The following is a 23,698-nucleotide window of genomic DNA, read 5'->3' on the forward strand; positions in this document are numbered from 1 at the left end:
AGCTTTTGTTTGGATATCTCACATTTGCAGCCCATTTTGCATTGTGATTTGGATCCGGATCAAATACCTGGATTTCCAAATCAGCGACTAACATTGAAAACATCAGATTTCCAAATATGTTGTGGAAATAAGTAATTGGAAATCTACAGATCGGGCAGTTTCCTCACCCTCAACCTCTTTGCTCCTCAACCTCTCCCCTCCAGTAGGAAGTACCCGCTCCCCCGCGCTCTCCCTTCCACCCTCTCTCTCAACATGAGCTGGCCAATCTATTCATTTTGTATTCAAAACTCAATTCCAAATCCAAATACAAAATAAGAGGTATCCAAACGGGCCCTCAATTCATTTGGAATGCCAGAATTCATGCTCTAAAAGAGTGGTTCTGGCTTTTGGAAGCATTATGGCATCACTCCCCTGACTTAATAGCATGTTGAAAGAGATTGAAGGATTTATAGACGCAAGAAATGCGTATGTGAAGCCATGGTTTCAAATGTACGCTGAAATATGTAGGTTTTAACCAACATGATGTTCTGGTTTCGGCGCCACAGAAATGAAATTTAAGGGAAGTAACTTCTTACAAAAGTTTGACAAGTTCATAAAAAGCCTTTGATTGACGTTTTTTGCAGGAGCTTATTTCGTTTTTTGTTTTTTTAGCATGTCTCAATTAAGGTCAAACACATCAACTAAATATTGATGTGATACATTTGTACATGAATTTGTGAATGAAATTTTATTTTTCATATATTTATGGTTTTACAATTTGGAAAAAAAAAACTATATTTTCGAAAAATAAATAAATTAGAATAATGATATGGTAACCGAATTAGGGACCCGAGTGTAACCCAACAAATAGCCCCCAACTTAGGACTGGCAACGGGGCGGGTCGGGTCGGGGCCGGATGTTGGGGTCCCGTACCCCTTCCCCCTCCCCTCTACACGGGGAATATCTAATCCCCATCCCCTCCACTCCCCTTCCCCGCCCCGCATCCTTTGGGGACAATAACTTTACTTTGTTAAATGTTATGTTTAAAACTAAAGATTTGCTAGGGACAATCGCTTCAGGCATGTTGTGGCTTGGTTGTTGCATGTGAGAGTAGCCACACAACCCACACAGGCTAAGATTTTGTCTTATTCATTTTATTAACATGGGGACAAAGGTGGTTGCTCTCAGATTCATTTAATTGATCGATAGTCCCTAGCAGATCCCTAATTCCCAATCCACTTGCCAAAAAGTACTGTATGTGCCACACCATAGGAAGATCCAAACCGTCCACTTGATGGGCACACCATACTACCATAGGCATAGGATGATCCAAACCTTCCACTTGATGGGCACATTGTAGGATGATCCAAACTGTCCATTTGATAGGCCACAACGTAAATAGGTTGTGGCCCAAAAATCATTTGCATAGGATAATCCCAACCCTCTAATCTATAGAGGAATTGCATATTATGGTACCTTCTATAGAACGGAGGGTGGCAATCATCCTATGGAAATGATTTTTGGGCCACAATCTATTTACGTTGTGGCCCATCAAATGGACGGTTTGGATTTCTATGGTGTGGCCTGTAAAGTACTTTTAAATTGTAGCCTATCAAATGGACGGTTTGGATCATCCTATGGCGTAGCCCATATATTACTTTTTGAAAAATAATAGACTATACGAGCGCACACCATATAAAATCTCATCACTCATCAGAGAGATGTTGCCTTTATTTGGGGGAGGGAAATTTTCAAAGGATTTAATGTTGCCTTACAGTGATGGTTCGATGGAGAGATTTTAAGGATTTCTAAGGGTAATATACTAATATAACGAGGGACAATGCCCAATGGATTATGGGTAAAAGAAAACGTAAAAAGCTATTTCAGGGACAAAACTGTACTAATGGAAATTATGAAAATTTTGAGGGAATCTTGTAGATATGTTTCGATCCAAGGGGTTTCTAGTAGTTTTCCCAAAAACAAAACACTTAAAAAAATACAAGAAAAAAATGGCATTATGAGGGCGGGGCGGGGCAGGTCCAACTCCTCCTCTTCCCCGCACCGGAGAATTTTTTAAACCCCCTTCCCCTTCCCCCCTCAAATCGGGGAATCCCCTCACAAGCGGGGCGGGGCGGGGCGGATCCCCGCTTTCCCGGGTGAAATTGCCAGCCCTACCCCAAGTACCTTTTTTGTTTGTTTTGAATCGTAGCAGATTTCATTCAAGCAGAAATGACTAGGATAGTCATTCCCAAATAGTACAAGGAAAGATCAATAACGAGCAAAAAACAAAATACAAAAAGGCACAAAATATAAAAAAACAAGGGCCTTGACTTCAAGGGGGCTAAAAATCAAACGACATCAAGCCTTGTTTATCTAACCCCTCCCTGGCCAAACGGTCGGTACGCTATTAGCCAATCTCCTGACATGGCAAAAAATGATCGACGATCCAACCATTTTGTCTTTGATCTCATCAAAGAACCGGGTGAATCTCCAAGGAACGACCAAAGATCCTCAAAACCACCAAATAGTGTTAAGGGAGTCACCCTCAACAATCCTACTCAAGTCCCCCGAATCTCAGAGAACCCCCCCACATACCTTCCAAGCCGGGGTTTGCCAAGACTAGAACCATCAAAGTTGAGTTTTAGCATACTTTGAGCCGGTGCCACTCCTGCACTATCGTGACCCGCCTCTCAACACTAAAACAAAACCCCCTCCAGCCGTCCCACAGTTAAAAAGCTGATAAAAACCGCAAAGGAGACACCTCACCCAGGCTATAGACAGGGCAATGATTTTCGTGATAAGAAGACCGCTTCCAAGTGGCACAACTACGTCTCACATGCCACGTGGAATATGGGGATTTGTTAGGTTACACTTTCGGTTTTACTCGGTCTCTATAGCAGCACTCATAAATTTATTATGAGTGCATGTCAACTTCTATTATTCTTTTTATATGCTAGATCTTACCCAATCTACCAATTGGAACCCATACAAAGCCCAAGAAAATACCTGCATAAACCTAACCACTGTGTTTACATAGAAATATCTCAATTTCAAAAAAGTAAATATAGTATAAATTTATTGAGTTATATGGCAGTTTTTGTGGAACCAAAAGTGAATGTTGGTTCCCATAGCTCTCCGAAACATATACTCACTTTGGCAGTCATCAACCAGCAGAAGGCTTTTTCTGGGTAGTGTAAGGGTAGTACTCCTTACCCGTGTCCATTCTCGTTGTCTGCCCACCGATGTCCAGGACTGCAGAAGTAAAGGCTAAAGCAGCCCCCGCAGAAAGTGCAGTCGGGATGCTCCTCCCTGTAAACAAGCAGTACCCAACTCCGGATAAGCAACAATGCTAGATAATATGTAAAATTTCTAAGTTTAGAAGAGTACCCAACAGTGGATTTGTAAAAATAGTAAAAGACGCAAAGAAGAAATGGTCTCTAATATGTAAAATTCCTTTTTTTTTTTTTTCTGAATGGTAAGAAAGATTTTATTGATAACTGAAAGAGACTGAGGAGGTCCCTAAAATTACAAGAAAAGAAAGAGACATATTAGCCCAACATAGCTGAAAGCAAGAAAAAAATAATAAATAGTTAGGGGGGAGGAAATCAAAGAGCTCCCCCCGACACCCTCTGTAGCCAGTTTGTCAGCCTCCCCATTAGCTGCTGACCGCCTAATGTGATTGAAAGATATCGAGGATTATCCAATTCTATCTTTGATTTCATCGAATAAAGCCATGGAGCAGTTTGAGAGCCTCTTAACCACCTAATGATGTTGAGCAAATCCCCGTTCATGTCTTGACCTTGAAGCAATTTGATACCATGATAAATGGAATTCCATATTTTAGAGAGACAAATTTGAAAATGATGAACTGTAACAGTTTTTATCTGAAACAAGAAATAATATTACGAAACATTGATACCGATAAAACAGTAGAAGATAAGATGGGTATGCCCATATGCATTTTAGACATTGGGGTCATAATATGAACCACTGACAAGAAGCGTACTTCATACCCATCTAGAAGATAAGATGGGTATGCCCATATGCATTTTAGACATTGGGGTCATAATATGAACCCCTGACAAGAAGCGTACTTCATACCCATCTCATTTTTTCACATCTAGTAATTGGCACTGATTCTGTCCTAGAAATAGGAAATAATATCATGTGATTGAGTTTTCGCCTTTAGGTAACCTAATCCATCTACATTCAAATAAGTTCTATGTTAAAGACCCAGTGTCTGAATCTGTAAATGTTGAATCAACGAATTGTTTCCCACATCTCGTAAAGATTATCATTTCAGGTCACTTAGAATACCCATTTGGTTACTTGCCTACTTCTAAGTCTTTGATAACATGTGAGCCAGACATGCAGATGCAGAACTTTGTTAGCCTTTTTTTGAATTGTGTTATTTTGCTACACTTAATGTCAGTAAGATAGTTCATATACAATTTGTTATCAAGATATTTGTGCAAACTAAAATTTCCAATACAATAGCCCAAGTCTCTAAACAAGGTGGCTTCACAAAGCATCGACATGAAGATTATCACAAAGAGGAGATAAACAATGAGACATATAACTCAAAAGAATATATTTTTATTTATTTATTTATTTTCGGTAAGCCTGGGACCAAGTCCATAACCTCAAGGTTATAATAGTCACAAGCATGATCCATTATACCATCTGGTTTTGATCCATAACAGGATCCAATTTTCATCATCATACAAAACCCTCTGATTTAACATAAGAAAAATAAGCAATTTAGAAACTCACACTCACTCGGAAAGAACTCATTCAGGGCTAAAACAGGTAGGCCCGGTCAACAAAATGATTATCTTAATAAGTTTTTTATTGATTTGTGTGTGTCGAAAGAGTTTTTGGTTGACTTGGTACGGCCAAAACTAGGTTACTCCAACAAGTCAATGATTGACATGGCGACTTTGTTAGCATTCATAAAAAGAAGGCATGATTTGGCCGACACTTCGAATTTATTGCCAACTGACGTGTCCTACCGTGTCCGACAAGACACGTGTGTCCACACGTATCGACACTCCTTTGGACACTTTTACTTGTATTGCTGGAAGTGTTAGAATTATGTGGGTGTGTGGACATGTTTTTGTACCGTGTCAAGTGTGACCTTCTGTTTTTTTATTGAATATTGTGCTTACCTCATTTATTCAACTCGTATCCATGTCGAAACTGGACATACGAATCCATATCCACAAATCATGATTACATATACTTCCTATTTTAGCCTCGTTTCTAAAGTTTGGGGGTTTGCCGTGTCCGACACTCCGTGTCCGTGTCGACACACGACATTTGTGTCTGTGTCCACAAATCATAGAAAGAAGGAAAAGACTGGTTTCTAGATTACAACCAGCCTTGCTGATAAAAAGAAAGTCAATGGCATAAATATAAACAAATCCATCAGACTAATTAATATATTTTGGAGAACCTAAGTAGATATAACCCACTATACCTACAAAGTGTACTGCGGTCATTATCATTAGTTCATTAATTTGATAGGGTCCGTCCATCATTAGGATGGACGTAATGGCACAGTTTGCAATTATTCTTAAGTGAATCTTATTACAAATACCTGATTTCGTGGGGTTGGGGGACAGCCCATGCAAATTTCATCTTCGTCTCTTCTCTCTTATCTTTCCTCTTCTCCTTCCTTGAATGTTAGCACATTGTTTCCAAAGTAACGGGATTTTATTCATATCGTATCAACTGAAATAAATCAAGAGGGACGAGGCATCCCAACGATGCTATTGACAGTTACACCAAATTCTTACATGAAAGAAATATGCACCACCAGCCGAAAAGCCCACTCCAACAACAGGATCAATGACTAAGAAGATAGCTCTCAAAGAAACAGTAACCCCCTTGACAGAATGGACTGAATCCAAGCAGACTCTATCGGAAAGTCTTTCTCCAATAGCCTATCTCCGTTAGCAAGAGATACTCTTTATGGCTGTGATCCTACATTTTCCATAGCCTGTACTATAGTCAAGTCCACTCCCTGTTTTGCCAAAATGTTTGCTGCTTCGTTTGCCCATCTCCTCATGGGTTGAATTTGAGGATTAGTGGTCCGAATAGTCCCTAGGTCTCTGATTTCAGCAATGATATGAGCTACACTCAAGGACCTTTTGTTTCCTTTAATGCCCATGCTATTACATGGGTTGAATCACTCTCAATCAGGAGAGGACCAATCTGAGCTTCCACACTCCATTTGAGGCCCCATAGTAAGGCATTTGTATATGATCATATGTCTCTCGAGGTGTGACGAGGCCTTAGCTTCTGCTTCATTGAGTCACATATTCCAAATGCCACTGAGTACGACATTATTGTTCTTCCATTTGAGTCGTCAATGATTCCACCAATTCCCTGTTGGCCCCGGCTTGCCTCTAGCACTTTCATCAAAATTCAATTTGAACCATCCATTTAGAGGCAGCTGCCATTTTGGAGAGACCTTGGATCTTGAATGTTAGTACATGGACGAGACTCCTTACATGATATTAGAGCAAGCATCTAAGAAGAAGCATTAGATCTGAACTTACTTTCCACCTTTACTGGGGATCCCACCTTTCTTTTCTGATGCCTTCTTTGGCATCCACCTTTATTGGGATAGCATCCAAGAAGAAACCTAAGCACTTATCATGCCTTTACCATTATTGGGGATCACAATCCTATATCTTCACCAGATCCATCATCAAACAACCATTTGAAACCCTAGATCTACTCCCATCCTTGATCAAAATCCTAGATCTACCCCCTTCTTCGAAACCCTAGATCTACCCCATTCAAAACCCAGATGTACCAGCCCCATTCAAAACCCTAGAGGCCTAGATCTACTCCGCTACCCCATTTGACACCCTAGAACCACCCCTTCTTCGAAAAACCCCTCACAACCCTAGACCTATCATTCGACCCATCTGCTCATCCTCCCCTACATTGTACAACCTAGCCTATCTCAAAACATCTTTGTATATCCTACACTCTTTCTCACCATGGGCCCTATTTTGCTTGGTGGTGTTTAGGCAATCCACATTCCTTCTCATTTAAATTATCGTTAATGAGATAAACAAATAATGATATGAACTAATAAACAGCATATTCAAGAGGACGGTTTACTGACCATATTATGGACTGTTATGCAGATGTGAAGACTGTCACGTCGAATGCCATGTTGGAGTGTTAGTGGACTATTGTGCATTGCTTGGCTTCGTGAACTGATTTTTAGTGGATAATTACCATTTGTGCGGACTGTTGTTAGTGGACTGCTGATACGTTCATTGGCATGTCCTGTGAACTGCTCATTCAGAGTTTACTTTCCCTTGTGCAAAATCCTTCCACCTTCCGAGATGTGTTTTGTATCCGTGCCTCACAATCATGGCATAAAACAAACCTCCTCTTATGGAATTCCCAACTATCCAGCTTACTATCATTAAGGGCCCGTTTGGATACCCCAGATTTTGTATTTGGATTTGGAATTGAGTTTTGAATACAAAATGAATAGATCCGCCAGCTCATGTTGAGGGAGACCGAAGGGGAAGAACTGCTTCCTACTAGAGGGGAGAGTTTGAGGAGCAAAGAAGGTGAAGGAAACTACTAGATCTGTGGATTTCCAATTACTTATTTCCACAGCATATTTGGAAATCTGATTTTTTTTCACTGTCAGTCGCTGATTTAGAAATCCAAGAATTTGATCCGGTTCCAAATCACAACGCAAAATGGGCTGCAAATGTGAGAGAATGAAAATCCAAATCTTCTCGGCATCCAAACGGGCCCTAAGTTAAATGGGCCGAGCGCCAAATCCGTAAAAGCTGCCTTGGGATGACACAAGAAGTTGAAGTTTTAATCAGATGCCAGACCACCTAGTTCTGATCCAAAGTACTAAGAGTGGCGACATGAAAATGGTACATGTCTTGGCTTTGGAACATATGGAACCCAATGCCAGTGCTATTGTCATGCTTATGGATACCACTAAGGAGATTTGGTATACTGTGTGGGAAACGTACTCGCCAGAACTATTTGAGAACATGTTCTAAAAAGGAACACGGAGCCTGAGTGAATACTATAGTTCTCCAAGAGGTATGTGGAAAGAGTTGCATTTTTACTAACCCCTCACATCTGACCAGAGTCCTTAGGAGACAACGGGAAGAACTTAAAGTGGCAAATCTCTCTCTCTGATCTTGGCCATAAATAGAATTCCATACATAGACAAATGTAGGCAAGGAAAGAACTTCCATTCCTAAATACCCTAAACTCATGACCCCAACATATACGACTCTTGTCCATTTCCTATTCGCATCAGAGTGTTGGCTTAGAGTTTGCCTTGGCTACTTCCGTAGGTCGCAGTGATGGCGGTTGTGGTGCTTCTGGTTGCAGTCAAGGTCATTAAACAGGGGGAGGAAATGGAGGTGATCAATGTCATGCTACTTGCAAGTGTACATTGTGGGTGTTCTAATCATAACTTGGATAAGTAATGTAAGTTTGGAAAGCTGGCTTGGGAGATTCAGGCCATGCATACAGATGATACTTCAAGACTGTCTTTATTGGGGCTCACAAGATTGTTAAATCCACTCAACCTTCCTCGGTCTATCTATCTTCCTCAGCTACTCTGGCACACGCAGGGATATTATCCTTGCTTTGAAAAAACTCTCTACTTAGTTCATAGATTCTGGTACATTTGATCATCTGATGGCTGAGTCCTCAATTTTTACTACCTTCCACAAATCCCATGTTCATTCTTCAGTTACTTTGGCATATGTTTCCAAACACTTCCGTGATTTATAGTATTTCTATTGAAACATCCAACCAAAACTGACATGTTTCATTTCAATGGTGACCAACATGCATACTGAAAGCTCCATTTAAAACCTTGCCTTCACCTTATCAAATACCCTCCTCAATGGCATTCACAGATCTCCAAGGATAGCTAACCTATCTCTCATCCAACACCTAATGTTCAAGGTTTTAAATCTCGGTTTCGGCACCAAATTTTGGACAAAATCTTGTAAAAATTTCACCAAAATTTCGGTGAAATTTCGGAAATTTCCGAAACGTTTCATCGGGTGAAATTTTGTACTTCACTGGAATGTTTCACCGAAATTTCCGAAATTTCACCGAAATTTTACCGAAACGTTTCGGCGAAGTTTGGTACTTTTCCGACTCACTGTGAATTTCGTTTCGTTTTCCACCTCGTTTCGGCCGAAATTTAAAACCATGCTAATGTTAAGAGTTTCTTTTCACAATAAGAGTCGTATACCAGACAACAGAGGGAAACTTTGCCTCGTTAAAATCTCTCTCGCCAATGGGAGCCGAGTAGGCCCACCAAATCTCACTCACAACAACCCCCAATGCTAGCCAAAGTCAAATTCCCCAAACTAGAAACATCAATGTTGAGATTAAGAAACTCGGCGGGAGGGGAAGAGGAAGACCATCAAGGAGAAGGTTTATCCACCTCCATCCTACTCTCACTCGAACCTCACTCTAGGAGCGTCGAGTAGAAGCCTCCGAAATATTGCGAAAATGGGGAAGGACATCAGCCCAGTACAGAATAATAAAAAAGATCTACTGCTAAATGCAATGAACACATCTCAAAGATCCCTTGAAGACTTGTTCTCCTCCTTCCGGATGAGCCACAAAGAAGCAAGCAAAGCTAGACTACATAAGATATAACCTCTAGAGGGCCACGGGGAAAGGTCCACCCCTCAAAGAGATCTGCAACATGATTCAGCTAGCCCAATTAACACCAAAAAGGCCCAAAATAAATGACCAATTATCTCTGTCTAAGTTGCAATGAATAAATAAATGGGCCAACTTTTCCTCATCAGTGAGGCACAACTGATGATAATTCGCTTATGACTCCGAACAGAAGACAGGCAGTCTAGCAAAAAGCACTGACTTGATGCGGAGCAAGAATCCTCCAGATCCTTGTAGCCGGGGAGGGAAAAGCGGACGGGACGAGATGATGGTAGAAAGACTGAACTGAAAATTTTCCATCAGAGGACCATATACAAACCCTTCCATCCTTACCACTTCTAATGAAGATCGAATCAAAATAATACATAAAGTCAGAAATTATATTAATCTCTCTATTAATCCTGTCCACCAAAAGAATTCCCAATGCCAACCTACTACCAGAAGCAACAGAGAACAACTCAGGATAGATATCCTTTTAAGGAAGAAACCCCACACCAAGGATCGAACTAGAATTGAATCCTCCCCACTGCCCGCCTGAAACCGATTCCTTCTCTAAAAATGCACCAAAGAGTTTTTGATATTTCTCCAAACCATAATACCTTGAAATTCGTAATCATCTAGCAAATACCAACCCCCAAAGAACCATACTTCTCCTTTCATTGTTCTCTAGAGATGAGAACTTTCCTCCCCAAATCTCTACAAGCAGTTCCCTAACAAGACCCTGTTCATTGCCTTGGGGTTCCTAAAACCAAGCCCACCCTCCACCTTAGGGCAACAAACCTCAACCCAACTAACTAGATGATACTTTTTGTATCTTCTTTATCATTCTGCAAGAAATTTCTTTGAATTTGGTCCAATCTAATCATCACACTCATAGGGAAACTAAAGAGAGACATATGACACAAAGGGAGATTGCAAGAATAGATTTAATAAGAGTGATTCTACCACTTAAAGAGAGAGGTCACTTCTTCCAAGGAGATAGTCTCCTCTTCACTCTCTCAATGAAAGGGCCCCAAAGGCTTTTGGGAGGCTGATCGACAGACAACAGGAGCCCTAACTAGGAATTTGGGATATGGCCCTCCCTGCACCCGAGCACTCTAGCACCCTGGCAAACTGGTCACCTTCCTCTACACTCAAATAGATATCCATCATCATAGACTTCAAAAATTAATTATCTACCCAAAACGACTTCATAGCAACGAAGGATGGCCTTAATATTTTCAACTTTCCCCTCTTCAAAACTACTAAACAAAAGCGCATCGCTGGCATATTGTAGGTGAAAGATATCCTTCCTTGAAAAGCCCACCCTAAAACCCACGATAAGACCTCCAATCCTAGTTTTCTTCATCATATGGCTAAGTGAGTCCTTCATAAGGAAGAGAAAAGGGGCATCAGATCTCCTTGATGGAGCCCCTAGAGGTTTTAAAGAAAACATGGCGTGAACCATTAACCAAAACTAAGCACCAAGCAGATGAAATACATCTACTAATCCAAAGAAGCCACCGGTCACGAAAACCCATTTTACTCATGAGATGATCCAAACAACTCCATTTCACTTTGTCATAAGCATTCTCAACATCCACTTTACAAAGAACCCCTTGTACTTCAATGGTAAAAATCCATGGATTCATTAGCAATCAAAGCTCCATTAAGAATTTGCCTACCCGGAACAAAAGCACCAAGGGATTGAAATCAGCACCCCTCCAAATCACCTTTCTTAATCTATTAGCAAGCACCTTCGCTAAAATTTTGGAAATACTCCCCAGTCCCCACCAAGCTGATAGGGCAAAAGTCAGCTTCTTTTCAACTCTCTCAATCACCAGATTCATTAGCAATCAAAGGGGCAAGCTTCTTCTCGACTCTCTCAATCACCAAATCTCATAGACCCTTGGGGGGCCTGCAAACATAGAGAGGTAACTCTAGGTAGGAGTTAGGAATAGAGGCCTCTCTACATCCTAGCACCCGAGAAAATCTATCACTGTCACCGTTAATCAAATGAATACCCATCAGAGCCAACTTGAGAAGTTTATCCTTTGACCAAAAACAACCTCGTAACATCCCAATGCTGCCTTCAGATTTTTCTCTCCCCTCTTAGGAAATACCAAAGAGAAGGGTGTCATCTCCATTATGAAGATGGGTGAGATTTAATCCAAAAGATCCCAATTCGAAGCCCTTAATGGGATACCCAACACGAGCCTTATCCATAGCCATAATGGTAAAGAGAAAAGGGGCACAAGATCGCCCTGCCACAGGCCCCTGGAAGTTTTGAAGAAGCCTCTAGAGAATTCGTTCACCAAAACCGATCACCAAGTTGACGAGACAACTCATCCAATCACGCCATTTGCTACTAAAGCCCATCCCATCCATCGAATATTCCAACCAAGTCCCCTCCATCATATGCCCTCTCTAATATCCACCTTAAACAAAACACCACTCCATTGAATCATATGGTAGAAGTTCACACACGTTGGCAATAATCGCCCCACCAAGGATTTTCCTACCATGGATGAAGGCACTTTGGGACTCCGAGATCATCACCCCACACCCCCACCCCCCCCTCTCCATCTTTATTCCACATAAACCAAATAGCCAAAATCTTCGCTAAAATGTTATAAATGTTTCCCACAAGACCGATCAGACGAAGGTCAATCAAGATGTCTGCTCCATCCATTTTGGGGATTAACAAAATGAAGTGGCTCCCGAGCTCCTATACAACCTCAGCCTATCATAGAACTCCCAGACATAGTCATAAGTTTTCCTTTAATCACCTCCCAGCAATTAGGAAAGAATGCCGGTAAAAAACAATAATGACCAGGAGCTTGTCTCCTGCATTAAAAACGAGACATCTTAACATTTTCTCCTCAACAAAAGGCTGCTCCAACCCCATCTTCTCCTCATCTGACTGTGTGACTCAGCCATAGTGGTAAAGAGAAAAGGAGGCACAAAGCCACAGGCCCCTAGAAGTCTTGAAGAAGCCTCTAGCGAATTCGTTCACCAGAACCAAGCACAAATTTGAAGAGACAACTCCACATCCAATTGTGCTATCTGCTACCAAAGCCCATCCTATCCATCAAATATTCCAAGCAACTCCACTCCATCATATGCCTTCTCCATATCCGCCTTACCCAAAACACCAATCCTTTGTATCATAACTACAACCCAGCAAGAAAACAACAAATCCTTACAGATGGACGTCAGTCAAGATCTCTGTTCCATCCATTTTGGGGATTAGCAAGCTCCTATACAGCCTGAAACTAGCAGAGAAATCCTCAAACATTGGCATTAGATTTCCTTTAATCACCTCCCAGCACTCAGCAAAGAATGCTGGGCAGAAACCATTAGGAATGGGAACCTATCTATCTCCCTGCATTAAAAAAGAGCCTTCTTAACATCTCCTCACCAAAAGGCTGCTCCAACCCCTCTCTAGAAACTGAATGTAGCGACCGAAACTTAATCCCAGCCGGAGAGGTAAGGTTCTGCCCCTTCGAGGTGAAGAGCAAGGTTTTAAATTTCGGTTTCAGTTTCAGTTTCAATCATCAGCGAAAAGGACACATTTTGATTTTGGCATGAAATTTTGCCCGAAATCTTGTAAAATCATCAGTACAAAATCATGGCCAAAATCTAAGTGAGATTCTTCACCGCCGGTTTTTATTTTTGTCGTATTTTAGAAATAGCATCTCGTTGTTCTTCTCTTTTCTACGGGTCTATAAAACTATCGACATTTCGATAGAAACCATGTTTTTTTTATCGGAAACGTTACATGTTTCGGAGGAAATCTTGTATCTGTGTGAAACCCAGTGGATTTCGTTTTGGTAGTAGCCAAAATCGAAATATTTCTGCCAAAACGAAATGTTACGGCTGAAATTTAAAACCTAAATGAAGAGGCGCTCATAAGACCACATGGTCTAATATGTAATTGAGGATGGATCCTTGCACCTCACACAATCTCATATGTAATAGGGTGATACATCTATTAATAACACTTGTCACGGGCTTAAGATTCGTAGTTTTATTAGAGATTAAATACGTGTGTACATAATTTCAAAAAAGATGCAAAGCAAGGGAATGACAATTAAGGAAACAGGTAAAATTTTAGAAAGTAGAAACTTAGTTATTTTGAATTATTGATTGTTGTTTGAACTTACAAGTTGAAACTTGATGAATGTATTTAAATATACAGGCAAAAGTCAACTTATTATAACTATGAGAAAATTTAATATTCTTCCACATTTAGTTAATCTTGATTTTCTAAGACTCAACAAATACTTGAGAATAATAGGATTTGATGTGGTTCGTTTGACATATATGAAACTTATGGTAGGAGCGGGGAACTTAGAAATTAGGACTTCGGTTTGGATTGACCCAATTGATTGAGACAGAATGGGATGATAGCGGTGAAATATAATAATACACATACATCTCCACCACACATATACTTTGTGGTGTATGCTAATATTATGTATGTAGTTATGCTTCCCTTTAAAATATGACTTCAAATTAAAATCGTACTGGAAACTTTTTTCGAGAGCTCATACCCATCCCCTCTTCCTACTTCTGGTAACTATGAATGAAACTCCTCTCAGTAATCATTTCTAGATAGAGAAATTTGTATCCTTCAATGGATGGTATCTGGTATACAATTCCTACAATTTTTATTACTCAAATCACAAAAATATGTTCCAAAAAATTATCCTAATCAGAATCATAAGTAAAACCCAGCGAGCAGACAACAAATCGTCACCTTTCATGCCAAAAACAGTAGCTCCGGCAGCAAAAGCACCAACTGTACCATTCACAAAGTCTCTCTTCATCCTGTATTTCTGCACCAACTGCTCCACACCTATATAAATTCCCCCAACTGCAGCAAAGGTAACCCCATAGTTACCCATCATCTTCATGGTTCTTATCAAACCAGGAAGTGCAACGTTCCGCTCAACACGGGGCACGTCATGCCAAGTAGCAACAATTGTGCCCCAAATAGTACCAGCAACGAAACCTGTAGTAGCACTTTTGATAGTTTTCATGGTTGGTGTATCATCGTCTTCCAAGTATCTGAGTTCTGCCGGGTCCATGGTTTTCTTCTAACCAATTATTGAACAACACATAAACATATCAGGATGAATTCAACAACAACTTAAACAGAAAAACAGCACTATCCATCAATTATAATCCAAATCACCACAAAACAGAAAAAGAGAAGATAAAAAGAAAGAAAATAATAGAAAGGACGGAACAAAATTAACTGGGGTAGGAAAAAAAGAAAATGATGAAGAAACCCCTGCGAATTTCGATTGTGGATAACCCTATCAATGCCATTTCATGCTGATAAAAAAAATAAAAAATCGCAACCAGCATTCCCAGATAAAATCAGGGTAACATCAAAAGAAAATCATCGATATTCGATAACCTAAATCCTCACAAATAAAAGAACAAAAAGACATTAAATCTGGGGGAATTAAAAGAACCCAGGATTCCAAAAAGCTTACCCAAGAGCAGCTGTGCCGATCACAATTAAAAGAAAAAAGAAAAAGAAAAGCCTAACAATCAAATTTAGGCAGAACTAGAAACCCTAACATTCGAATTTAGACGGAACTAAAACCCTAACATTCAAATTTAGACGAAACCAACACACACCCTATCGAACACAAGACAAATACAAGAAATTTAAGCAGTGATTTATGGAACGAAATTAGATTAAAATGACAGAAAGATGAAAATTCCCAGAAAGAAAAAAAAAAAAAAAAAAACCCTAGAAGCCATTAGAAATAAAACCCTACAAATCATACGATTCTTCACAATCTGATGAAATTCAAAAACTAAAAAAAAAAAAAAAAAGGAGAATCAAGCAAATATACTCTTATCAATTAAAGGGAATGCAAATCAAATGAAAAATATGGAAAAAATAGAAGAAATTTAATGGGTAGATAGAGAGAGATCGAAAACTTACAGGGCCAAACTAATTGGGCTTCAGTCTGGTGTTTCTCTATTTCTTAGCTTACTCCGACCTTCAGGCTTAAACTATATTAGCAAAAGGCTCTTGTGAAATTACGAAATTACCATTCAAAAGTGAAATTACGAAACTATCCTTTTTGTGGTAAACTATATCAGCACAACCATATTCTGATATTTCCACAAACCTAGCTGTCTTTTCTTCTTTACTTGTCTCATCAGTGGCCGGAGCCAGATTTATACACAAGGGGTCATTATACATAAGGCTCGGCCCAATTGAACTGGGGCTATTAAGGAGTTTGGCCCAACTCAACAGGGCGGCTGCCCCTCTTATGCTACATGTAGCTCCGCACCTAGGCTCATGGGAGCTTTTTGGGAATTGTAATAACCTTTTGATAGCTCGTTAAATACTAAAAGACAAGATGGGCTAGTGAAAATATCAAAATACGGTTGTGTTGATATCATTTTCTGTTGGGAAAACTACCAAAAACCCAGTTAACTGAAATTTCTCAACGTGAAAACCCACGAAATTGACACAATTATTATTAGGGATTTGCTAGGGACTTTCGCGGAAAGGCATTTTGTGGCTGGTTGTTGCATGAGAAAGCAGCACCACAATGAATTAAATGAATAAGACAAAATCTGATGAAAAGTGAGCCTGTGCGGCTGCTCTGTCATGCAACAGCCAGCTGCGAAAGTCGCTAGCAAATCCTGATGGTTGCATTTAACCCCGAATTTTTATTTTTATTTGTCCTGGAAAAGACAGAAGATGGGTGAAACTGAAAATGTTGGGAGCAATTGCTTCTCATTCGGATTAGATTTTGATATTTTTGGATGGGAGGTGGTATATATGCCCCCTTTTCTCCCCCGGCACCCCTCTTTTTAAACCACTAGAGGGTAGCCTGGGGAAGAAAAGGGCGTGAATATATCATTTCTGTTTTTGGATTTGAAATTTAGAATTTTCAAATCCACATTTGTAAATAATTCCATTAGAATGACCTCTTTGCATGGGAAGGGGATTGCCTTAACGTTATGAAGTGGCTAAAAGGGGTACAAAAACATCCTTGGATATTCCATAGGTTTTTTCATGAGATGTTTAATTGGATGAGATCCTCCTCTGTTTAAGCGCTTTCGGCGGTCGGCAAATGAGGTGGCCGATAGTTTGGCCGTGAAGGGGTGTTGAAGGAATCTTTGGCTTTGTTTGATATACTTCCCCCATAATTTTAAGCTATAGTTACTGTTTTTTTTTTTTTTCTAGTCTTTTGTGGCTCTCTACTCTGTACTTTGGCCATCTGGTCTTCTTTGCAATAAAATTGGTGATCATTAAAAAAAAATGACCCTTTCAGCTGCATTTGGATCTTAGGAATTAAGAATCGGAATAACCATGTTATTCCGATTCATATTCTGATTATACTATGGAAGGAATGGGAAAAAAAATTAACTAAAGTATTTCTAATAAAATTTTCATTCAGACCGAGGCGAAATCAGAATAACACCAGCATTTGCCCCTTTTGATTCTGCCTCGGTATCAATTCTATACCCTGATTCTATGGATTTTTTTGAACCAAATGCTGGAATCGGATTAGAATGTCAATGCCAATACATTATTATGGCAATCCAAACACATCCTTGAGGATTTAGATTTCAAGTCCAAGATTTTCAATTCTCTTTGCTTTGTTGCTCCTTGGATTTGGATTTAAAATCTTACAAATTCAAATTACCTATCTCTTTAAAAATGACTATAATATCCACATCTCACAAAAGTGAGTAAAATACCCCTATATCATGAAAACGATGAAATACTTCACTCATAGAAAATAATAAAAATACCCTAAGCTTATATGAAATGATCAAATAGAAAATTAATCATGATGTGAGTCTTTAGGAAGGATTTGGTAGTATATCATAAAAGTCGTTGCTATATGTTTATGAGGAATGCTAGAATGACAGGCGCCCTTTCAAAAAAATGGTGAAAAGGGCACTCCATTGGTTTATATCCGTCTATCAGTCTAGCATTCCTCTATGTTTATTTCTTACATTTTACATGAGAAACACTTAATTTACATTTGAGAAGTATTGAGGTGGGATTTTGCATGTTATTAGAGACTGATCAAAGATCAGGTGGGATTGATGCCTAACATCTTTTCATCACTAACAAGAGAGAAAACTTATTTAAAACATAGGGATTTGCTTGGCAATGTCACGGAAAGCCATTATGTGGCTCACTTTTGCACCAGAGAACTGCCACAAAAGGAATGTGGTAATTCTTCTCCCATCCGAGGAGGCAATTTCTTACCCAATTCAAATGCACAAACTCACCCGATCCCTTCGCATACTATGCTCTTCACAAAAGGTAATCAATTTATTTACCTCCCTCTATTTTCCTTTGACAGGGTAATACTAGAATGTACAACTCATACACCCTCACCCTCACCCTCACCCTCCCCAACAAACATTCCCTTGAAAGCCCTCAAGGGAGAAGAAACTGTTGTAAGAGTTAGAGATTATGGATCTGATCTATGGTTTATTCGAACCTAAAAAATCTGCAACTTGAAATGAAAAACTCTTTCAGTTTGGAAATCAGAAATAAAATAGAACTTTTTTGTTTGGTTGAAAACCCTTTGGAAATTGGTTTGAAAAGAATAAGGCTGAGTCGTGCCACTGGTCACTCTCCTTAAGAATCGTATCCGCCCCCTACCCGTGCAACCGGGATTTGCGAACCGACGCTCCAAGATAAAACAGCCGAAATTGGCTCCAGTCCACGTGCACTCGCTGACTGGCCCACCCATAATCACCAACAGAACTGTGCTCAGAAAGAATGGAACGAAGGAAGAAGAAGAACAGAAAAACCTTGAGTGCAAAAACGTCTGTGTATTTTTCTGTGTTTAAAACAATTTGTCTCGTGCCCTTTTATAAACCTGAAAGTGTCTGTTGGGGAGAGCCACCATTAAAACACACCCTTAAAAGCCATAAACGTTTTTTCTCCCAACAGTCATTTTTGTGACCGTTGAGATTCTAAACGGTTATTTGCAATTAAGGTGGTGTGTCCATATCAAAACCAAAGGGTAAAAATCAAAACGGTTTTTTTGCAATAAAAATAACCTTTTCATTTAAACCCAAACCCAAACCCGGACCCGGACCAAGGCCCGACCCGGCCCGGCGAGGCGCGCGCGTGTGTGTTTTTTACTCATGGGCTTGTGCTCTTCTAAAAGCCCAAGACCCAACAAATTCTAAAGCCCCTTGAAGGCTCAAGCCTTTCTCCAAATCTCCATCTTATATGGATGAGAAAATTTCTCTCAAGCTCCCATGTGGGACTATTTATTTTGCCTTGGTTTTAGAGAGCACAATGTTCACACACACACACCGACGTCTTGGGTTCAAGTCCCCATTCAAGCAAAAGACTTTTGCCTTCCACATAAGAGAAGGAAAACTTTAATTTGAATCTTCCCTCTTAATTTTGATTTAAAATACTAACAATCCCCCACAAGATTCAAAATACAGTTACAGTTTTGAAAACGGAAGTATCTGAGCACATTAGAATAATAGAGTGGATTCATACCGATGTCTTTTAGACTTCAACCGATATTTAAGATAAACAGATTACGTTACCGAGTACGGGTAAAGTTAAACTCCTTCAACCTTTCCTCGTAGGTGTAACCGACTAACCTGTCACCCACACCCTACCATCGATTCCTTGGTGATTCAATCACAGTTTTGAAACATTTTGGCCTTGTTCCCCTCTTGGTTCTCATGAATGTTCTAGAGAATTACTCGTCAAATTCTCATAGGAGGCAGCCTTACTTCCACATTCACTTAGGTTAGTCATCAAGTATGCACTGCAAGTAACATACCACCCAATATAGGTTATGAACTGATTAAGAGCATATAACTCATCCTTTCTCATTTGCAGTGAACACTATCTTCCAACATTTTGCATCTAGGAGTAGGGGTGATAGTGTTAACAAACCATCCGGTGACTTGTTAGTACCCATTGAACCAAATTCAAGGGATCTCCTTTCACATTGGTTGGGTGTCCATCACTAATGGTTCATGCTACGAGCTTTAACCACATTCCTTGCGATGCCTCATAAACCACCTTGTTTATCTGTGGCTTTGTCAGAGGATCTGCCAGATTCCTCTCCGACCTTACAAAGTCGAGTGCTATTGTTCCCTCACTCAAGTATTACTTTACCAAATTATGCCTCAGGCGAATATGCCTTCTTTTGCCATTATAGGTCTTATTTTTTGCCTTGGCTAAAGCAAGCTTGGCAGTCATAGTGTAGAAACACCGAAGGAACTGGCCTTGGCCATAAAGGCACATCTGCCATAAAATTCCTGAGCCATTCGGCTTCAGCTCCTGCTAGGGCTAAGGCTATAAATTTCGCTTCCATAGTGGAACTTGTACTACATGTTTGTTTAACCGATTTCCAAGAAATCGCACCACCACCAAGGGTGAATACATATCCACTGGTAGACACTGAATCTCTTGAATCAGAGATCCAATTCGCATCACTATAGCCTTCTAAGACAGCAGGAAACCCCCTAAAATGCAGTCCAAAGTTCATTGTACCTTTCAAGTACCTCAACAACCTAGTCAAAGCCCGCCAGTGTTCATGTCCTGGTCTATGTGTGTGTTGACTGAGTTTTCCAATTGCTAGTGCAATGTCAGGTCTAGTACAGTTCATTAAATACGACATTGAACCTATAATACTTGAGTATTCCTTTTGGGATACCAACTCACCTTTGTTTTTCTTTAGATGAACCTGATAATCTAAAGGTGTCTTTGCAGGTGAACTATCATATTGTCCAAACTTCCTAAGAATGTTTTCCACATAGTGAGACTGAGACAATATAATTTCATTTTCTTTTCTAATGATTTTCATTCCTAGAATTATATCAGCTTCACCCATATCTTTGGTTTCAAAATTTGACATTAAAAATCTCTTAGTAGATTTAACTATGTTCAAACTAGTACCCATAATCAGTATATCATCTACATATACACACAAAATTACACCTTCATCACCATTAAACTTACTATAAACACATTTATCAGATTCATTTATCTTATAGCCATTTGTAATTAAGACACTATCAAATTTGTCATTCCACTGTTTAGGTGCTTGTTTTAAGCCATACAGTGGCTTAATTAATTTACAAACTTGGTTTTCATGTCCAGTTACAATGAATCCTTCAGGTTGTTTAATGTAGATTTCTTCATCTAAATCTCCATTTAAGAAAGCTGTTTTTACATCCATTTGATGTATTACCAATTTATAAATAGAAGCTATAGCTAATAAAATCCTAATGGTGGACAACCTAGCAACAGGAGAATAAGTATCAAAGTAGTCTATATCCTTCTTCTGTTTAAAGCCTTTAGCTACTAGCCTTGCTTTAAACTTATCAATTGTCCTATCAGGTCTTAGCTTCTTTTTAAATATCCACTTGCTATCTAGTGCTTTAGTTCCAGGAGGAAGGTCCACTAGTTCCCAAGTGTGATTTTCTATTATGGAGTCTAGTTCACTTTTTATAGCTTCTTTCCAGAATACAGCATCTGGAGAAGTTACAGCTTCAATATAAGTTACAGGATCTTTATCTATTAGATAGGTGAACATCCCATCTCCTAGATTTGTTTCTTTCCTTTGTCTTTTACTTCTTCTGAGTTCTTGAAACTCAGAGTCCAATTCCTTTTCAGTTTCAGTTTGATTTCTTGAAACATTACTAGGTTCTTTAGGAATTTCTTTCTTCATAGGGAAGTGATGTTCAAAGAACTCAACATCCCTAGATTCAATTATAGTGTTATATTCTAGGATATTTTCAACTGATTTCAAAACAAGAAATCTATAGGCAGTACTATTTTGAGCATATCCTATGAATATACAGTCACAAGTTTTAGGTCTTAATTTTCTTTTCTTAGGTTCAGGTATTCCAACCTTAGCCAAGCAACCCCAAACTCTTAAGTGAGATAAACTAGGCATCTTGTTATGCCATAAATCATATGGTATTTGACCTTTCTTCTTTGGAGGTATCCTGTTATATATATAACACGCCGCCAAAAGTGCTTCCCCCCACAAGTTTAAGGGTAAACCAGAACTTATTAACATAGCATTGAACATATCCTTTAAGGTTCTGTTCATCCGTTCTGCTATACCATTTGATTCAGGTTGGTATGGGGCTGTGGTTTCATGGATAATACCATTATCATCACAGAACTTAGTTATAGAGTATTCTGTTCCTCTATCTGTTCTAAGTCTTTTAATTTTTTTATCTAACTGATTTTCCACTTCATTTTTATATTTGATAAAGGCTTCTTCAGCCTCATTTTTAGATCTAAGAAGGTATACTTTAGTGTACCTAGAGTAGTCATCTATAAAGGTTACATAGTACCTTTTACCTCCTCTAGATTCAAAATTTCTAAAGTCAGCTAGATCACTATGAATTAGCTCTAATAATTCAGTTTTTCTTTCAACACTAAAGTGAGGTTTCTTAGTGAATTTTGCTTCAACACAAATTTCACATTTTTCTTTACTAGGTTCAATCTTTTCATTTATTAAACCTAAGTTGTAAAGTCTTTTAATATAAGGTGCACTTCTATGACCTAGTCTATCATGCCATATATCAAAAGATTCAACTATGTAAGCAGAAGAAGATGGTTTTTCATTCATAATTTCAAGTACATTCAGTATAAACAAACCATTGGCATTATAGCCATTTCCTACAAATACATTACTTTTACTAAGGATCGCCTTGTCTGCTTCAAAAGTGAGCTTCAGTCCATTTTTGTTGAGGAGCGCGCCAGACACCAGGTTCCGCCGTATATCCAGCACATACAGCACTTCTTGCAATGCAAGTATCTTTCCTGAAGTTAACTTCAGAAGGACCTTGCCTTTGCCCATGACTTTCGAGGTCTGTGAGTTGCCCATATAGACCTGATCTCCTCCATCAACTTTAGTGAAGTTGTAGAAGGAACTTCGGTCTCCACATATGTGCTTGGTAGCACCTGTATCCAGCACCCACTCTTTTGGATTTTCCACCAAGTTCACCTCAGTCACAACTGCTGCAATCATATCTGCATCGATTAGATTAACCTTAGCACTGGATGAACCAGTCTTTCGGTGTCGACAATCCTTCTTGTAGTGTCCGGGTTTCCCACATTCAAAACAGACTCCTTTCTTCTTAGGTCCAGATTTCTTGAAGTTCTTATCTTTCTTCGGTTTCAGATTCTTAGATCCATCATTCTTGGTTTCAACAATGTTTGCCCTAGAGGTGTACTCTTTGGCCTTTAGTTGCTTATCCTTAAGTCTGTTTTTCTCTTCAATTTTAACCCGAACAACCACTTGGTCTAAGGTCCATTCTTTTGTCTTGTGTTTCATTCCGATTTTAAAATCTTTCCAAGACAAAGGCAATTTCTCAATGAGAGAACCAGCCACGAATGTATCAAGTAATTTCATACCTTCCTTAGCTAATTCACCAATAATAAACTGATACTCATCTATTTGGGCAGAAATAGGTTTCACATCTTCCATAGTAAAGTCTAAAAAATTTTCTATCACATATTTCCTATTTCCAGTATCCTCTAATTCATATTTAGTTACTATGGCATTCCAAAGATCAGCAGCATGCTCATAGGAATAATAAATATTATAAAGTTCATTTGACAAACCATTCAACAAATGATTTTTGCAGATATAATCCGCATTATCCCATTCAGCAGTTTCTTCCTTTGGTTTTGGTTGGGTAAGGACAAAAGCAACACCAATTTGTTGCAAAGCAAACAAGATCTGTTGTTTCCACCTTTTGTAATTCAAACCAGTTAATCGTTCGATTTTTGAAAAATCAGGAACAGTATTGAGAATTCTGTTCCCAACATGTGTTCGAACGACATAATTTGGATTGGAATTTTCAGCAGAGATGGGAAGAACAGAAATTGGGTTTTGATGATCAGAAGCCATAAGATCAGATCTATTTTAATACGATTCTTAAGACTGTTGTAAGATTTAGAGATTATGGATCTGATCTATGGTTTATTCGAACCCAAAAAATCTGCAACTTGAAATGA

At 39.2% G+C, this 23,698-nt stretch overlaps 2 protein-coding genes across 3 annotated transcripts; both read right to left on the reverse strand.

Moving 5' to 3' along the window:
* Positions 1–2,969: 2,969 nt before the first annotated feature.
* Positions 2,970–15,790, reverse strand: LOC143846508 (outer envelope pore protein 16-3, chloroplastic/mitochondrial-like). Of its 2 annotated transcripts, none has more exons than XM_077354949.1 (3): positions 15,638–15,790; positions 14,432–14,771; positions 2,970–3,288 (listed from the first exon to the last, which is right to left on the reverse strand). In XM_077354949.1, exons 2-3 carry the CDS (start codon positions 14,760–14,762, stop codon positions 3,143–3,145), a joined length of 477 nt encoding a protein of 158 aa, XP_077211064.1. In that variant the 5' UTR covers positions 14,763–14,771; positions 15,638–15,790; the 3' UTR covers positions 2,970–3,142. The 2 variants fall into 2 exon arrangements, with proteins under 2 accessions (XP_077211064.1, XP_077211065.1); XM_077354950.1 differs by having other exon boundaries at positions 14,432–14,768; positions 15,638–15,759.
* A 1,313-nt stretch (positions 15,791–17,103) lies between these two features.
* Positions 17,104–23,591, reverse strand: LOC143891806 (uncharacterized). Its single transcript, XM_077396321.1, has 4 exons — positions 22,334–23,591; positions 20,657–21,193; positions 20,381–20,551; positions 17,104–17,210 (listed from the first exon to the last, which is right to left on the reverse strand). Exons 1-4 carry the CDS (start codon positions 23,589–23,591, stop codon positions 17,104–17,106), a joined length of 2,073 nt encoding a protein of 690 aa, XP_077252436.1.
* Positions 23,592–23,698: the final 107 nt, after the last annotated feature.

Source organism: Tasmannia lanceolata, unplaced genomic scaffold (genome assembly GCF_043159265.1).
Source record: "Tasmannia lanceolata isolate RefF3 unplaced genomic scaffold, GAP_Taslan_0.1 ptg000015l, whole genome shotgun sequence".
Taxonomy (NCBI): Eukaryota; Viridiplantae; Streptophyta; class Magnoliopsida; order Canellales; family Winteraceae; genus Tasmannia; species Tasmannia lanceolata.